This window comes from Heloderma suspectum, chromosome 3, assembly GCF_057233095.1.
Source record: "Heloderma suspectum isolate Gila_16-S chromosome 3, 16-S_ref, whole genome shotgun sequence".
Classification (NCBI taxonomy): domain Eukaryota; kingdom Metazoa; phylum Chordata; class Lepidosauria; order Squamata; family Helodermatidae; genus Heloderma; species Heloderma suspectum.
The window spans coordinates 267,946,664-267,961,863 of NC_139460.1; the positions used below are offsets into that span (position 1 = coordinate 267,946,664).

The window sequence follows — 15,200 nt, forward strand, 5'->3', positions numbered from 1 at the left end:
GCCTTATTTGCACAGGAAAATGTTCCAATTCAAAATTTTCCAGAAAAGCCACATCACTGATCATGGATCAAATCGTGACACAATTATACCCAGGAACACTAGTTTACTGCATGAGTAATTATGCAGGGAGTTGTGAAATCTGGCTTCAAATGTGCTGAATGGTGCATATACTAGATTCTTGGTTCCACTAGAAAAAATATTAAGCAAGTTCCCTAATCACAAAGGGTGACGGGAATTACTTTTAAAATGGTCAGGGTCAGGATCCAGATGGCCATGTGCACTTGGTTCATACACAAATCCATTTATTTTTCTTCCTGTATATTTAATCTAGAAACTGTCCATTGGATTTCCAACTGTGTCCTTTAAACTTCCCAAGTTCACAAAACAGTTTAATGGTACTTGTGCTTGTGGGAAATTTGCAGAACTAATTTTTCCAGGCGGTGGATTTTGGGGGTACAGTAATGCAATCAATTATGGCTCTTAATTCCACACCCTTGCCAGGGCGGTTTCTGAGCAGAGAAAGAGACTGATGCTGTCACCACATCAACAACACCCAGGCCCACTAGGGGAGGGGCCATAGCTCAGTGTGATTGAGCACGTGCTTTGATGTGGAAGGTCCCAATTCAATCCCCAGCATCTCCAGGTAGGGCTAGAAAAGAATCCTGCCTGAAACCCTGGAGGGCCACTGCCAGTCAGTGTCGACAGTACTGGGCTAGATGGACGAATGGTCTGACTCACTAGAAGGCCAACTTCCAAGGTTCCTGTTTTCCACTTTGGACACTACTCTGTACTATCTTCTCTCCACATATGGTGGGGAAGCGAGTTCATGCCTTCCTGCTCTGCCCTCCAGGCATGCCAGACCCACCTCTGGCACCCTGGCCACAGATGCCCACGAAATTTGAATATGGTATACATGCATAAAATCCAATGTAGATCAGTCTGGACCACACGGTCCACTTCCATTAAACAATCTGGGAATTGCCCATGTGATTTGGGCCTTCACCCATTCGAATCTTTGCTTGTGTACCCTGTGAAAACATCACAACCCTGCATGTCCAGTAGTGTCAAGACCTGGACAGCCGTGCCCAGTGGGTAGGCAAAAAGGTATCATCTCACTCTCCCACCACACAGAGAAAGAAGGTAAGGAACGGTACCATCCAAACATGACTCTAATTTAACTGTCACACCCTCAGTCCCCTAGACATAACTGTACCAATAACCGCATAGGGGGAGAAAAGCATTTGTGGGGGAAGGAGGGGGCGGAGAAATTGAACCTCATAGATCAGGAACACTTTAGCTCCAATATATATTCCCATGCGAGTCACGGCTCGAACAGCAGCATTCATACCTGGAGAGAGAGAACGCAAGGTCAACAATGGTCCCAGTATGAGCCGAACTGGTGTGCTGCTCTGCACTTTCATCTGAACAAAGAACCAGCCCATATGAGTTGGTTCCAGCTCACATGAGAAGGCACAGGCTGCAATCCTAAATACACTTACTAGAGAGTGAGCGTCGCTGAACATGGTGGGATTTACTTCTGGGTAAATGTGGATAGGATTGTTTTGTTAAGAGTACTCAGGATGGCACAAGCGACATCCTTGCAAAGAAGGGCTAATACAAAGAAATGAAGACCAAAACCCAGTATAATAGGATGAGAAAGAAAGCAATATGCATGACACCCCACACCATAGCATACCTGGGAATGCGTACATAAAATATGTGCCCAACTTGTTCAACATGTGTGTGTGTCTTTATTTTATTTTAGCTGCCAAAAGGAAACACCAAAGTTCATGTAGCCTCTCTCCCCTATTTGGGAGAATTACTGGGGAAGAGGGAACCATGTGCCCAAATGGAAACAATATTTTGACTTTAAAAACATCATTAGAAGTTAATTAAGAGATTTATCTGAGTTTTGCAAAAACAGCAGGTATGTCCCTGCTGAGTGAGAAGTGAAAACAGGAAAGGACTTTTCCAGTCATTCCAGTTCCAGAGATTTCTTGATTAGAAAGAAAGCAACAGTGTCCAGAATATGTGACAGAGATGCAATGAGGAAAGAGATATTTACTGGGGCCTCCAGCTTTGTTAACATTTGGCCTAAACATGATGCAGTGAAACGTGTGAGACGCATAAAGGATTTTAAAAACAGTGTCACATGCTCTCTCTTAATTCTTCATCATAACAGTGAATCTTGTTAAATAGTGCCTTTCCTAAGTGTTCAAATTATTTCACATATATTATCTGAGTAACCCTAAAAGGCTTGCAGGGAAGGCTCCTATTATTACAAATTAGAGGTTGTGGGCTGAAGTTAATGCTAAGGACTAACAGCTTGCCTAAGGCTACCCAATAAGTAAATGCCTGAACTATGATTTGAACAGTGAATTTCCATTTTAATATATTATGTCCTTTACTGTTGAAAACCACATCCAGCACAATTTCAGTTTCTGATACCAAGGCAGTGCCATTTGTTTCTGTTCATTCATGCTTCCTTCTGTATAGAGACGCAGGAAGCCTCATGTTTTCCCTTCTAAGTACCATTTTCTCTCTTTGATCTGACAAGAGAAGGCTTATTGGAAGCCAGGAAATTTGATGGATATTTCCCCTCAAAGGCCTCTTCCTCCTTTCTATGAACAATAAGCCACAGTTCTACAGGAGGTTTCTTTTTCTTGGTACAGTTGGTGATTGACTCTTAGTTGTCCTTGGCTAAGTGAAAGCAGCTAGTCTCTCCCTCATGGCCTTTTCCCAACAAAACATTTATTCTTTGTTCTCAAGTAATTTCCCCTCCTTCTCTGGTTTACTCTTCAGAAACCAATTCTTCCCCTCTCCTCGTTCTTAGCTTCCATCTCCCTCCACTTTCTACAGGGCATGCCCTTCCAGCTTTGAGCCCCTTCCCCTTTCTGCAATTCACATCCCTCTACCTTTAAAACAAGGGCAGGCAGAAGATAAATTGGGATCTACTGCCTGACCTCCGAATGACATGCGGGGGGGGGGGGGGCTTCCAGGCCAACGGCTCCTAGTCAAAAAGCAATGTTCCCCTATTCCGTCTTTCCTTCTTTAATGGTTTTTTTGTGGTAAGAAAAAAGATGGAAGAAGTGGTAGGAAAACACAGGAGGGTGCAAGCGGAAGACAGTGACATCGTCTGGACCCCCATGACATTCTCTGAATGAGGCAGGGTGATTGCACAATAAAAGCCTCATCTGGAAGCACCCAAGGCTGCTACAATCAAGAACAATTGGGGGAAAACAGAAGTAGATTTGTGTGTGAAAGGACCTGTGTGCAAGCCTTAGTTGTGGTACTGAAAACTAATTCCCAGGCTGGGCTCAGGAAGGCAGCTCTAGTGGTTCTCAGGTAGAGACTCTTTCCTAGCCCCAGTACCTGAGATCAATTTGAACGGGAGATGCCAGGGGTTGAATCTACAGCATGGAAACCACTTGCACAGCCACTGAGCTATGGTCCCTTTCATTTGCAATTCCTTCCACCCAAAGTTGCACCACATTCTTCTACCTGCCCCGCCCCTCCGCCCCGCCTGCCACCCCCTACCTTGCCTAGCCAATCTCAATTTGGTTCCAAATCTGTATCAAACTCTAAAACAGCCTTCACCAACCTGGTGCCCTCCAGACATGTTGGACTATGCTCCCATAATCTATGGCTAGCATGGCCACTAGCCACGGTGGCTGGGGATGATGGGGTTTGTAGTCCAGCACTTCTGGAAGGCGCTGAGCTGAGGAAGGCTGCTCCAAAAGATAACACAATGAGAATAATCTGCATTGTATAGTATTTACTAATATTCACAATCTTTAATCTGGGGTCTGAAATTCCCACATTGCTGGAGAGCAAATAGCACTCGATTAACCACATGGCTTTGAACAGAATAATCAAGTAAGAGAACAGCCTGACTAGCAGGTAATCTGTACATAGTCTAGAATAAATCTTTATGTGCCAAATCATACTAAAATCTTTACAGTTAAACCAATGAAGAAGCTGACCCTGCCTTTTCAGTTATTAGAACACAAATCCATTCAGGTAGTTCCAAGCACAATGGCAGATCACTTTCCAAAACATCATAGTCCCTGGCTGGAACTCAGAGCACCATTAACAGTGTTTGAATCCCAGTAAAAGCAGTAAGGGTGCAATCCTATGCATGTTTACACAGAAGGAAGCTATACAGCTCCCAGCATTCCCCAACTAGCTATGCTGGCTGTGGAATGCTGGGAGCTGCAGGACTTTTTTCTGTCTAAACATGCATAGGACTGCACTCTTAAGCATATACTGGGCTGCAGACAAAGGGGCAAGGAGAATTGTGCGTAGCTGAGTTCTACTGTATATGTGTGCAATTAATGTTATTGGTTTCAAATAGCTTTTAAGACACAACTTTATCTGGATTGCGCACATTGTTTTACATCTTTGCTGCTGTACCAAGAGGCAGCCACTTCATTTACCTTTTTAAACTTTGGTTTTATATTGTTTTAAACTTACGGGGCTGTATCCAATGTTAGTCCTACTTAGAGCAGACCCATTGAAATGAACAGGGCAAGTTAGTCATGATGAACTTTAGTCTCATTTTTTCCAGTGGGTCTACTCTAAGTAGAACTAACGTTGGATACAACACAAGGTTTTAATATTATGTTTTACTGTGTAATTATATTTTATGGTTGTAAGGTTTGCATGTGAACTGCCCAGAAGGCTTCAGCTATTTGGCAGTATAAAAAGGTAATAAAGTAGCCTCAAGGTTACTTGTAAAAGGTGAAAAATTGCCATACAGCCCAAATGTAACTATCTATTTGGAAGTAAATTCAGCGGATGTCAACAGAGCTTGCTTCCACATAAATGTGCTTGGAATCGCGGCCATAGGTGCCTGCTGCTATGGCAATGAAGGCACCAAATGCAATTGCCCTGATGCCATTGCATGCGTGCAATAGTTGTTCCATGGGATCTTGCTGCATGCAGAAGGGAATTATCTGTCTTTTGTGAAAACAAACCCGTGCAGGTTCCAACTGCATGTGGAAAACCATCACATCATTCTGCATGGGTGGGGAGCATGTCCACTGCTTTACCACCAAGCGCACACTGGAATGGCCACAACCTCAGATGAGCAATTATCCTCTGATAGCAATGGCAGGGTTCTCCAGTCCGTACTCAGATACAAATTGCCTTCTTGCCTCTTATCTATATGACTGCTGCCCTTAGGTTAAAATTCCTAGGTTCTTCATGTAAAACAGTTCACAAACTGCCCTTCTTGGCATGTGAGCCATCTCTGGATCAGAGCAAACGCGTGCAACAAAAGACCTAATTATTTAACTAATTTGCCATATTGAGGGATATTTTGCATAAGTGACCTCTCTATGCTGTTAAAGTGATACCAAAACAATAAGGAAAAGTACAGCAAAAAAAGGATCCAGAGTATGCTGCCATTTATCCTGCTGTTATGAGACTGTCTCACACCCTCCAACATTGTTGTGTGAAAATTTGCACTGACTATTAAACACATTAAAAAAACCTACCTAACTTTTCTTCCGCTAGAACTGAAAGTGCCTACTTAAGAGTATTTTTTATTCTTTCTTTCTTTCTCTCTCTCTCTCTCTCTCTCTCTCTTTCTTTCTTGACAAAAACATAAAGTACCAAAACCATTGCAAAGGACAGCCAGACAAAGTGAATTTCTAAAACCAGAAAGCAGAGTCCCAGTTGCATTCTATGGAGCTGCTCGTCCCATATATATGAAATGTTTTGGTTGTATGGGAGCCTGCATCAGGTTGCATGTATGGAAGACAAACACACGCAACATTGTTTTATTTTAAAATATGACTTTTAAGTCAGTTTTTAAACATTGGGATTAGGTGTGCTAGAGTACATGCAATGATTTAACTGATTAGAGGCAGCAACTGCAACCGGCCATCTGTCTGGTACCATCTGTCTCATTGTCATTGTACTGCACTTTGTTCTTAGGCTGCACCTACAAAATTCTGCTGTGCTCCCATTCGTTTCTACAGCTCTCTCTCTCTGGGTGTGCAAACCATCCAGAAAGATGCTGGTTTCCTGCAATATGCAACAGCCACGCCAGAAACCACTGACTCAAGCCTTCAGCATAGAATACAGTATGCCTCAGAACTCATCTTCCAGTAAAAAAGCCAAACCATATATTTCTAGCTATCAGTGAGTGGAGAAAAAGATGAGGGCAGCATCTGCTCAAACAGGGGTGTTGAAGGTCAGGCCCACAGGCCAAATCCAGCCTGCCTGGAGTCCAAATCTGGCCCGCTTGGGGTTCCCCAGATGGCCCCTGACCCTATCCCTTTTCCTCCCAAAAGCATTTGGTGGTTTCCCAGCTCTGGCACAGTATTTTTACCAGTCTAAAAGGCTGAAATGCCTCACCTAAACCTTAAGTACTGGCAGTGACAGCTGGTTTTTCTAGAATTTTTGGCTCCATTCCCTTCTGCCTTTGGCTCCACTCACCACTGGAACATGGCCCCCAAGAGCTTCTCCAAAATGGAATTTGACCCTTGGGCTGAAAGAGATTCAGCATCCCTGTGCTAAAAGGTAAAGGGGATCTGGGTGAAGCCTTCAGGAGGTAGAACTTTTTCACAGCTACCCTCTACTGTAGGGTTGGCTACTTTCATATTCTAGGCCTGCACTGCACTATGTAATCTTATGCTTTACATTTGAGAAAATATCACTTCAGCTAGGTTGGACAAAATCATATATGAAATGGATGGTTGTGCAACATGGACAACTAAAGAAAATGCGTCAGTTATGACATGGCAGAGATAGCACATAAGCACACGTTAAAGAATGAACAAAGCCTTGCAAATAAGTCCACAAAAGTTAATCGCCTGCAATGTTTTTTACTAGCCTTCTAAGAGGCTAGTAATCTGCATTTCCATGCTGGTTGTGGAGGAAGGGAAGTCCCCTCCTTTGTGGTCAGCATGGAAATGCAGGCTACTTAGTTTCTCAGCAGGCTAAGGAAAAAATTGCCTTCTACCAAGTGGGCTGCGGAGAAGAGAGGAAGTTCCTTGGAGCTCTATCAAGTGGGCTGCAGAGGAGGGATGGAATTCCTTCTCCATCAGCCTGCACAGTCACCTGCATGGAATTCCTTGCCATTTGGGTTGGCTAGGGCAGTTATCAAATATAAGGCTAAATGAACACCTGTTAATTTGGGAAATTTATCAGACTATTTGCACTTACATTGTTGTCAAATGTTTGCAACTTTGGAGAACTGAAGTTTGGAAGATCTTATGGATTGTTTTCATTTCTGCAAATGATACCCATGATAGAGCCTGGGATACTGCCATCATCATCCAAAGTAAGGCACCCCTATATAAAGAAAGCTCTAACAGCATTTCTTGATGAGAATCGTATTTTTCATCTTGACCAGCTGAATTGAATGGACTTCATTCTTCTCAGGTAGCTGAAAAATATCCTATTGTCCAAATGTCGGAATTTATCTTCATGCATACTCTTTAAGCCAAATTAATCCATCTTATCTTGAATTTATTCTTCTCTGCTCTTTCAGCACACAGTCCTTACAAGAATTCCTACATTCAGCAGAATCCAGTGTTAACTAGTCCTTGACTGTAGCCATAAACTAATCTGTAGCAGAGGAAACAATCAATCTGTGGGTTTATTGTATAGCTAAATAAGAAACCACAAAGAAACCACACATTAGAACATAATCTGTATTCTACAGTTTTGTGCCCTGACATCAGAATTGCAGCTACTGACCAAACAAAAAAAGGGGGAAATGGTATGCTACAGATTGCTCTTAAAAATACTGACTTGCTTGATCATCATTCTAGAAAATCTACAGGTGTGCTGGAATCTGAACCTAGATCTCTTGAGTCCAATGCCAAGGTTCTTTCACTGGGTCTAACACTCATTACCATCCATGTGAATTCCGGAATCTAGCTGGAGTCAAAGTTTTAAAGTGGGAGAAAATAACCTCTTGGTCCACTCCACATCAACGCTGAAAACTAGTTTCAGCTATACTAGTTTAGGCTAAGATGCCTGCAGAATCATCTACTAAACCAACTTTGGAATTAAATCTGAAGTATGTGTGAAGGCTGGAATTCTTTGAATCCCAATATGGATAAGAGGAGTATGTGCAGTGTAGTCCTACAGTTTTAGTGTAGGAGTTAGTTCAAGTATACTGTGTCTTATTCAGGACTCTGTTCCAGGGAGTGGCATTGTCAGGGACCCCAGGGCTGGTGAAGGACCCAAAGGACTAGGAATGGACAGCCATCTGTCAGGAATGCTGTAGTTGCATCCTGCATTGCAGATCCTGCACTAAGGAGGGGGTTGGACTAGATGATCTCCACATTCCTTTCCAGTTCTAAGACCCAAGGCTCCAACAGTTCTACTATTATCATTCTGCCTGGAGCACAAACGGAAGGATTTTCAGTTTGTGCACAGCCTACTTTCTGGATTAAGAAAGCACACTTAGGGCGTAATCCTATGAATGGTTAGACAGAAAAAAACATGGCTGGCTGGGGCATACTGGGAATTTTAGAGGACTTTTTCTGTCTAAACAGGCATAGGATTGTACCCTTAAGGCACCAAAAATCCTAGAGCTGGTACTGCAGTCATCCCTAGGCAAGAGAAAAATGAATATGGTTCAGATCACAAAGTATAATCCAGGTGATAACGCTGCTGTCCTTCCCACCTTAGGGAAAAACATGGGCAGTTTCCTGATGGCAAGCGTTGAATGGGATTTCTACCTATACCAGACAGCTGGTTTGTACTGGAAGTTGGTTTGGGAAGGGGCTTGCTATGCATTTACCTCTCCAAGAAGGTGCCAACCTGGTCTACACCCTAGGCACCCTGGTCTACAAGCATGCCTCAGAATCGCAGCAGAGATGTACTAACTCTTCCATGCTAAACAGATCACATCCTTAACTTGTTTAAGTTAGGATAGTTCCGCTGAGGCTACACTCATCTATTTGCAGCTAAACAGCTGGGTCAAGATCCCACCACTGGAACGTATTCATGTCATATACAAAACATGAATCACGTCAACAGTAAAGATTAGAAGCCAAGCCATTCAAAAGACAAGGGAGTAATTAGTGTGACTAAAGGGCAACAAAATCTTTGCCAACTAATTGCTGATGAGGGAATCTGATAGTAATACATATCTGAACCACGTAATCCATCAGTAGAAGAGGGGAATGGTTCCAAGGACACCTAACAAGGAATATTACTTCATAGTTTATGTACTGTTGTAATGTATGATACTTGACAGGCAAGGTCTGTGTTATAATATTTTTCACTCTAAATGGGACATATTATTTCAACACAAATGACTACAGAGGCTAATAAACAGAAAATAAGGGCAAAGACAAAGCTGTGTAAGGGTAAAACGCTGCTTCAGAATACCACACACAACACACATCCAGAGAGTTCAATTTTTCTGGAACTCTCATCTTGAGAAAGAGACACAGTCTGGGAATGAAAGGAGATTTTTTTTAATGAAATGAAAAATAAACTGATTCTGCCTTTACCATTGCACATGGATACATTTCTTTGCATTTTTTAATATTCCAATGTAGATCAAAACCATTTTACTGCTGAAATGGCTGGGAAAATTAAAGCTGAAATTGAGAAGGGTGACAGAATATATCATTAGACAACATTATAATACACAACAAAGAGCTGAACATGTAGTCTTATTTTCCTTGCCCAGTGAGAGTTTGTGTATGTTACACTAACAAGTAATCTAAATTGTTTTAACATTCAATAACTACAAACAAAATTGTGAAAAAAACTATATGTCTGATTGATTATAATGGAGATGACTCAATGAGATATTTAGGGTGCAATCCTATGGGGATAGGAGGCTGCCTCCAAACTCAGAGGCGATAGCCTATCTGATGCAGGGAAGGAGAAACATGGATGAGATTTCGACTGTCTAGCCACGGGAAGGACTGGGGGAGGAGGCTGCCGGATGACACATAGGATGTGTTGTACCAGCAATTCCGCCTTCCCTGCCTGGAACGCCCCCCTGGAATATCCCATTTTGGCAGCTCTGCACTCCTCTTCCAAGCGCAGAATGCGGGGTTGTTCTGCGCTGCCTGTGAGGCAGTGCAGAAGGGGGGAAAGGTTGGTTCTCCGGCAACCAATTTCACAGCACGGGCTCAGAGGTCAGTTCCCAGAAAACCACATATCCTATGGCCGTCTAGCCGCTGACTAGCAGCCATAGGATTGCTCCCTTATTGTATGTATGCAAACAATCATGATATATCTATCTCCCCAACATGTTACACAGATCTAAAGGCAGCTCGTCCCCTAAAGGCACAATCCTATGCAAGTTTAGACAGAGAAAAGGCCTACAACTCCCAGCATTCCCCAGCCAGCATGGCCAGGATTGCGCCCTAAGGGACTAAGCACATTGATCTGGCAAGAATGGCTGTAGGCTATCTAGTCCTAATCATTTTCTATGATGGTCACAGCTGGACCACCTAATCTAATATCAGACATGACCCTGACAAGTTCATAAGAAAAAATCATTGAGGCACCACTGATGCAGGGAAACCTACACTTCTACAGATGCAACTATCAATAAAGGAATTAACCCAGTTATACCAGAATAGCAATTAATGGAAAATGTAGTTATAAAGGGAATATATTACTTTTAATGAAGCATAGGTGTAACAGTAAAGTGTTACTCTAGCTTGCTACAGAGATACAATCAGGAATCACAACAGCAGAAAGGGTAGGCCTAGTCCAGGCCCCTAGAGACATATGTGCAGTTCAGATACAATGGATGGGAAATGAAAGAATGTTGACTCCACACTGAGATATCCCAGTTACTTCATGACTATTTATTTTATTGATTTAACAAATAAATCAATACAATAAATAATCATGACTTAACTGGGATATGTCAGTTTGGAGTCAACATTCCTTCATTTCCCATCTATTGCATGACTTCATGACTATTTATTTTATTGATTTATTTGTTACATTTACATCCCATCTTTCCTCCAAGGAGCCCAAGGTGACGTACATGATTTTCCTCCTCCCCATTTTATCTTCACAACAACTCTATGAGATAGATTAGGCTGCGAGTCTAGGGCTGTTTCTAGAAGACTTCCTAAGATCAGTAAACACCTTGCAATGTATTTTCCTAAATTAGGATGCAAAATATCTGCAAGCCAGCTGTCTTTCCATGGAATGAGCAATAAATATATTTTGCACTCAATGGCTCCATTACCCCTCTCCTCCTGTGCCTAATCTGTAAAGTAATAATACTAGTTATCACTTAATGATCAAAACGCTTTCCATACGCTTCCTCTGTAATCCTGGTAACACCCCTGCAAGTTAGGTCAGCATTGTTCCCATGTTGCAGATGGAAGGTGGTGGTGGCAGCAGCTGGGTGAGACAAAGAGATGTTCCTATAAACAGCAAGTGAAGTCATGTCATGGCTGAGGTGAACAGAGGATGGAGTTCTCCCTGCTTACAGATTGCACTCTTAGCCACTAAGGCCACCTTCCCCAACCTGGTGCCCTCCAGATGTTTCAGACTACAGCTCCCAGACCATTGGCCATGGTGGCTGGAGCTGAAGTCCAAAACTTCTGGAGAGCATCAGGTTAGGGAAGGCTGCACTAAGGCTTCACTGTCTTGCAAATGTATTCATTTGCAAGACAGTATTATAACCCGAGGTGGCTTACATAGTCCTCCTCTTCTCTCACAACAACCCCGTGAGGTAGCTTGAGCCTAGAGTCAACGAGTGGCCCTGTGTCACCCAGTGAGCTTCACAGCTGAGTGGGGACGAGAACTCAGATCTCCCGAGTCCCAGTCTAACACTCCAAGCACTACGCCACACTGGCAAATGACCTCCACCCCTTCTTCCCTCCTGGCCGCAGACACGCAGGGTCTGCTTGTGTCTAATCAGCAGAGAAAAGGGGAACGCACTCTTCACGCGCTCCAAGGCTTTACTGCACATATTCTAAAGCTGAGCTCCAGCACTCCAAACAGGCGCCAGGGCCCAAGCGAAGCCACGCTACAATCCACCCTGCAGCGCGATGACGACACCAGGCACGAGCAGAGCAGCCTCAGGCAGACCGCACGTGCGCGGCACGCAGGCACACGCCCCTCCCCCGAGGCCTCGTCTCGAGGCGCTTGGGAAACGGCTCTTCGCCTGGGGGCGAGGGCGGTGGGAGGAGCCCGGCCGCTGAATGGCTGCTTCTGGGGACGGGTCCTCACGGGCGGGCTCGGGGCTTGCGATCAGTTCGTCCGGTATCGATTGCGCCGCCCCCTCCCCGCCTCAAGGTTCCATTGCTCAGGCCTAGCGCGCCCCAGTCCCTCTCAGCCTCGCCGTGCTCGGCTGCACGTCCCACCTGGCAGCACGTGACGCCAGCGGACCACCTGGATTTCGAGCGCAGGGACGCGCCTAGCTGGGTGGGGGGCGGGGGGCTGGTTGTCTGGTGTTCCTCCCTCCTCAGACTGACCTTGTGCGTCGCCTCCGCTGGTGAGGACAGCCAGAGCCAGGCCGGCGCCCGCCATTCGTAGCTTCTCCAGGTCCAGCCCCGCCGAGCCCAGCCCGGTTCCCGCCATTGCCCCGGCTGTGTCCAAGGCGCGGAAACCCAGAGAACGACAGGCAGCAGCACCCGGACCCCGGGTCCCTTAAGTCCCGCCCCCGGCAGTCCGCCTTCGCTGGCTCCGCCCACTGGGCGGGGCGACCTGCTTGGCGCAGCCGCCTCGGGGCGCACGTCACCAGCCGGCCGGGGTCCCCGCGGCAGGTTGGCTCTCTTGCCGTGGGCTCCCGCTGATGGAGGAGGAGAGGAGGAGGAGAAGGAGAGGAGGAGGAGGGCACGTCGAAGCTGCTGCTGCTCTTTTCTGCAAGAGGCTGCTTCTCCTGCATAGGAGGCCTGCAAAACTGCCCCCCTCCCACTGCCGGGGAGCCATTGGGGTGGAGGGTGGTCAGCCGAGGCTGGTGGCCGTGTCACCGGGGCAGTGAATCCGCTCTGGGTTTCAGTCAGAACTCGGAAGGAGCTGTTTTCTGCCCCACTGACATTGGGGCCACCAGCCTCCGCTGAGGAGGGCAGTTCGGCGGCCTGCAGCCCGTGAGAACATGAAAAGAGCCGTGCTGGTCCAGACCAAAGGTCCCTCCAACTCCCCCGAGTTCGGTATCCGGTTTCCCACGGGGGCCATCCGGCTGCTTCCAGGGCACCGACATGCAGAGTGTGAAGGCCACAGCGTTTCCAGACTGCAGCCTTCCCCAGCCTGTCTGGGGATGATAGGATTTGCAGTCCGACACAGGTGGAGGGCACCCGGTTGGGGAAGGCGTTACTCCCCAGCAAATAGTACGCTGGTGTCTCAGTAGCATGACTAATAGCAACTGATAGCCTTATCCTCTGCTGGTTCTGTGTACTGTTCTCTCAAAGACATCTAAGTTCGTTACATACTGTGGCAGTGAAATCCATGCATTGGGTTGGATCCAGACTTAGGCATTCAAGCCTCTGGCGATACAATTAAACCTGCAGACTGCTGAGTTAGAATTCATCAACAGGTTTAATTCTATCGCCAGAGGCTTGAATCAGGATAACAGATTTTATCACATGATATGTGTTAATTGGCTTACCTAGTGCCAGGATGTTTGTTTTCGGCAATAGCTGCACTGTAAATGACCACTGTTAATAATAACAGAGTCTTGTGGCACCTTAAAGACTCACATTTATTCTGGCATAAGCTTTCATGCAGCTTTATCTCAAGAGATAATACAATCCTATGCATGTTTAGACAGTAAAAAGTCCTACCATTTACAGCATGCCCCAGCCAGTAGGGCTGCCTGAAAAGATGCTGGGAGTTGTAAGACATTTTTCTGTGTAAAAGTGCATAGAATTGCACCTTAAAACATATAATTATACAATGCAAAAAGCATTTTGGTCATGCTTTTTTGCTTTGTATGATAATTGTATGTAAAAAAGTTGGATTATTATAAAAGTTGGATTATTAGGCTTTCAGATATTGTTCATTTTCACCAGTTTACTCATGCCAATTGATTAGTTGCTTTTGGGTTTTGGGTTAGGATATATTTCCTGTTTTGAATGGTGAGCCAATTAAACTATGTGAATAATGTTAACTGTTAATAATGAGATGTCACTTAATAATGAGATGTGTACTTTTTGCACTGAAATTCCTTCTGATCTCGCTGTTTACAGTTGTTTCACACACACACACACACACCCATATGTACTGTATAAACACCTGAAACTTCCCATAATACTCCACACATCTGATGAAGTGGACTATAGTCCACAAAAGCTTATGCCAGAATAAGTTGGTCTTTAAGGTGCCACAAGTTTGCTGGTTTGAAACTCAACATAAAAAAAACTAAGATCATGGCATCTGGCCCCATCACTTCCTGGCATATAGAAGGGGAAGAAATGGAAGCAGTGACAGATTTTATTTTCTTGAGCTCCATGACTGTAGCCATGAAATTAAAAGACGCTTGCTCCTTGGGAGGAAAGCTATGGCAAACCTAGACAGCATAGTAAGCAGAGACATCACCTTGCCAACAAAGGTCCGTATAATCAAAGCTATGGTTTTCCCAGTAGTAACGTATGGCTGTAAGAGGTGGACTGTAAGGAAGGCTGAGCGCCGAAGAATTGATGCTTTCGAACTGTGGTGCTGGAGAAGACTCTTATGAGTCCTCTGGACTGCAAGGAGGTCAAATCAGTCAATCCTAAAGGAAATCAATCCTGAGTGCTTATTGGAAGGACAGATACTGAAGCTGAAGCTCAAATATTTTGGCCACCTAATGTGAAGAGAAAACTCATTAGAAAAGACCCTGATGCTGGGAAAGATTGAAGGCAAAAGGAGAAGGGGACGGCAGAGGATGAGATGGCTAGATAGCATCACCGATGCAATGAATATGAACTTGAGCACACGCCGGGAGAGAGCGGAGGACAGGAAGGCCTGGCGTGCGATGGTCCATGGGGTCACGAAGAGTCGGACACGACTTAATGACTGAACAACAACAAAGACTCTGTTTTTCTGGATCCAACCCAATAATTATGTGTTGTCTCTACACCATGCATGGTTTCACAGATATCTGTCGTGATAACACTTCTCCGCACCACCTGCCCCCATAGTTGCCTTTTTTCTAAACTTTTATCATGGAATCGCCCTGCCTCATTCACAGAATATTACAGACATGATCGTCTTCAACTTGTAACCTTCCCACGTTTTCTCTCCATCTTTTTTCTTTCCACAAA

General features: G+C 44.9%; 1 protein-coding gene across 6 annotated transcripts in view; it reads right to left on the reverse strand.

Annotated features, from left to right (window-relative positions):
* The window catches only part of PFKL (phosphofructokinase, liver type), a 52,039-nt gene extending 39,410 nt beyond the window's left edge, over window positions 1-12,629 (reverse strand). For 3 of the 6 annotated variants that reach the window (XR_014789561.1, XR_014789560.1, XM_084846901.1), the window contains exons 1-2: window positions 12,432-12,629; window positions 1,275-1,348 (exon numbers count right to left, since the gene is read on the reverse strand). Coding sequence is in view for 3 of the 6 variants with exons in the window: in XM_084846901.1 (XP_084703027.1) it covers window positions 1,275-1,348; window positions 12,432-12,537 (180 nt within the window). In the remaining 3 variants the exon portion in view is untranslated. Of the gene's footprint in view, window positions 1-1,274; window positions 1,611-9,482; window positions 9,604-12,431 lie in introns of those variants that run through there. The other 3 variants (XR_014789559.1, XM_084846900.1, XM_084846902.1) reach the window with 2 other exon arrangements.
* Window positions 12,630-15,200: the final 2,571 nt, after the last annotated feature.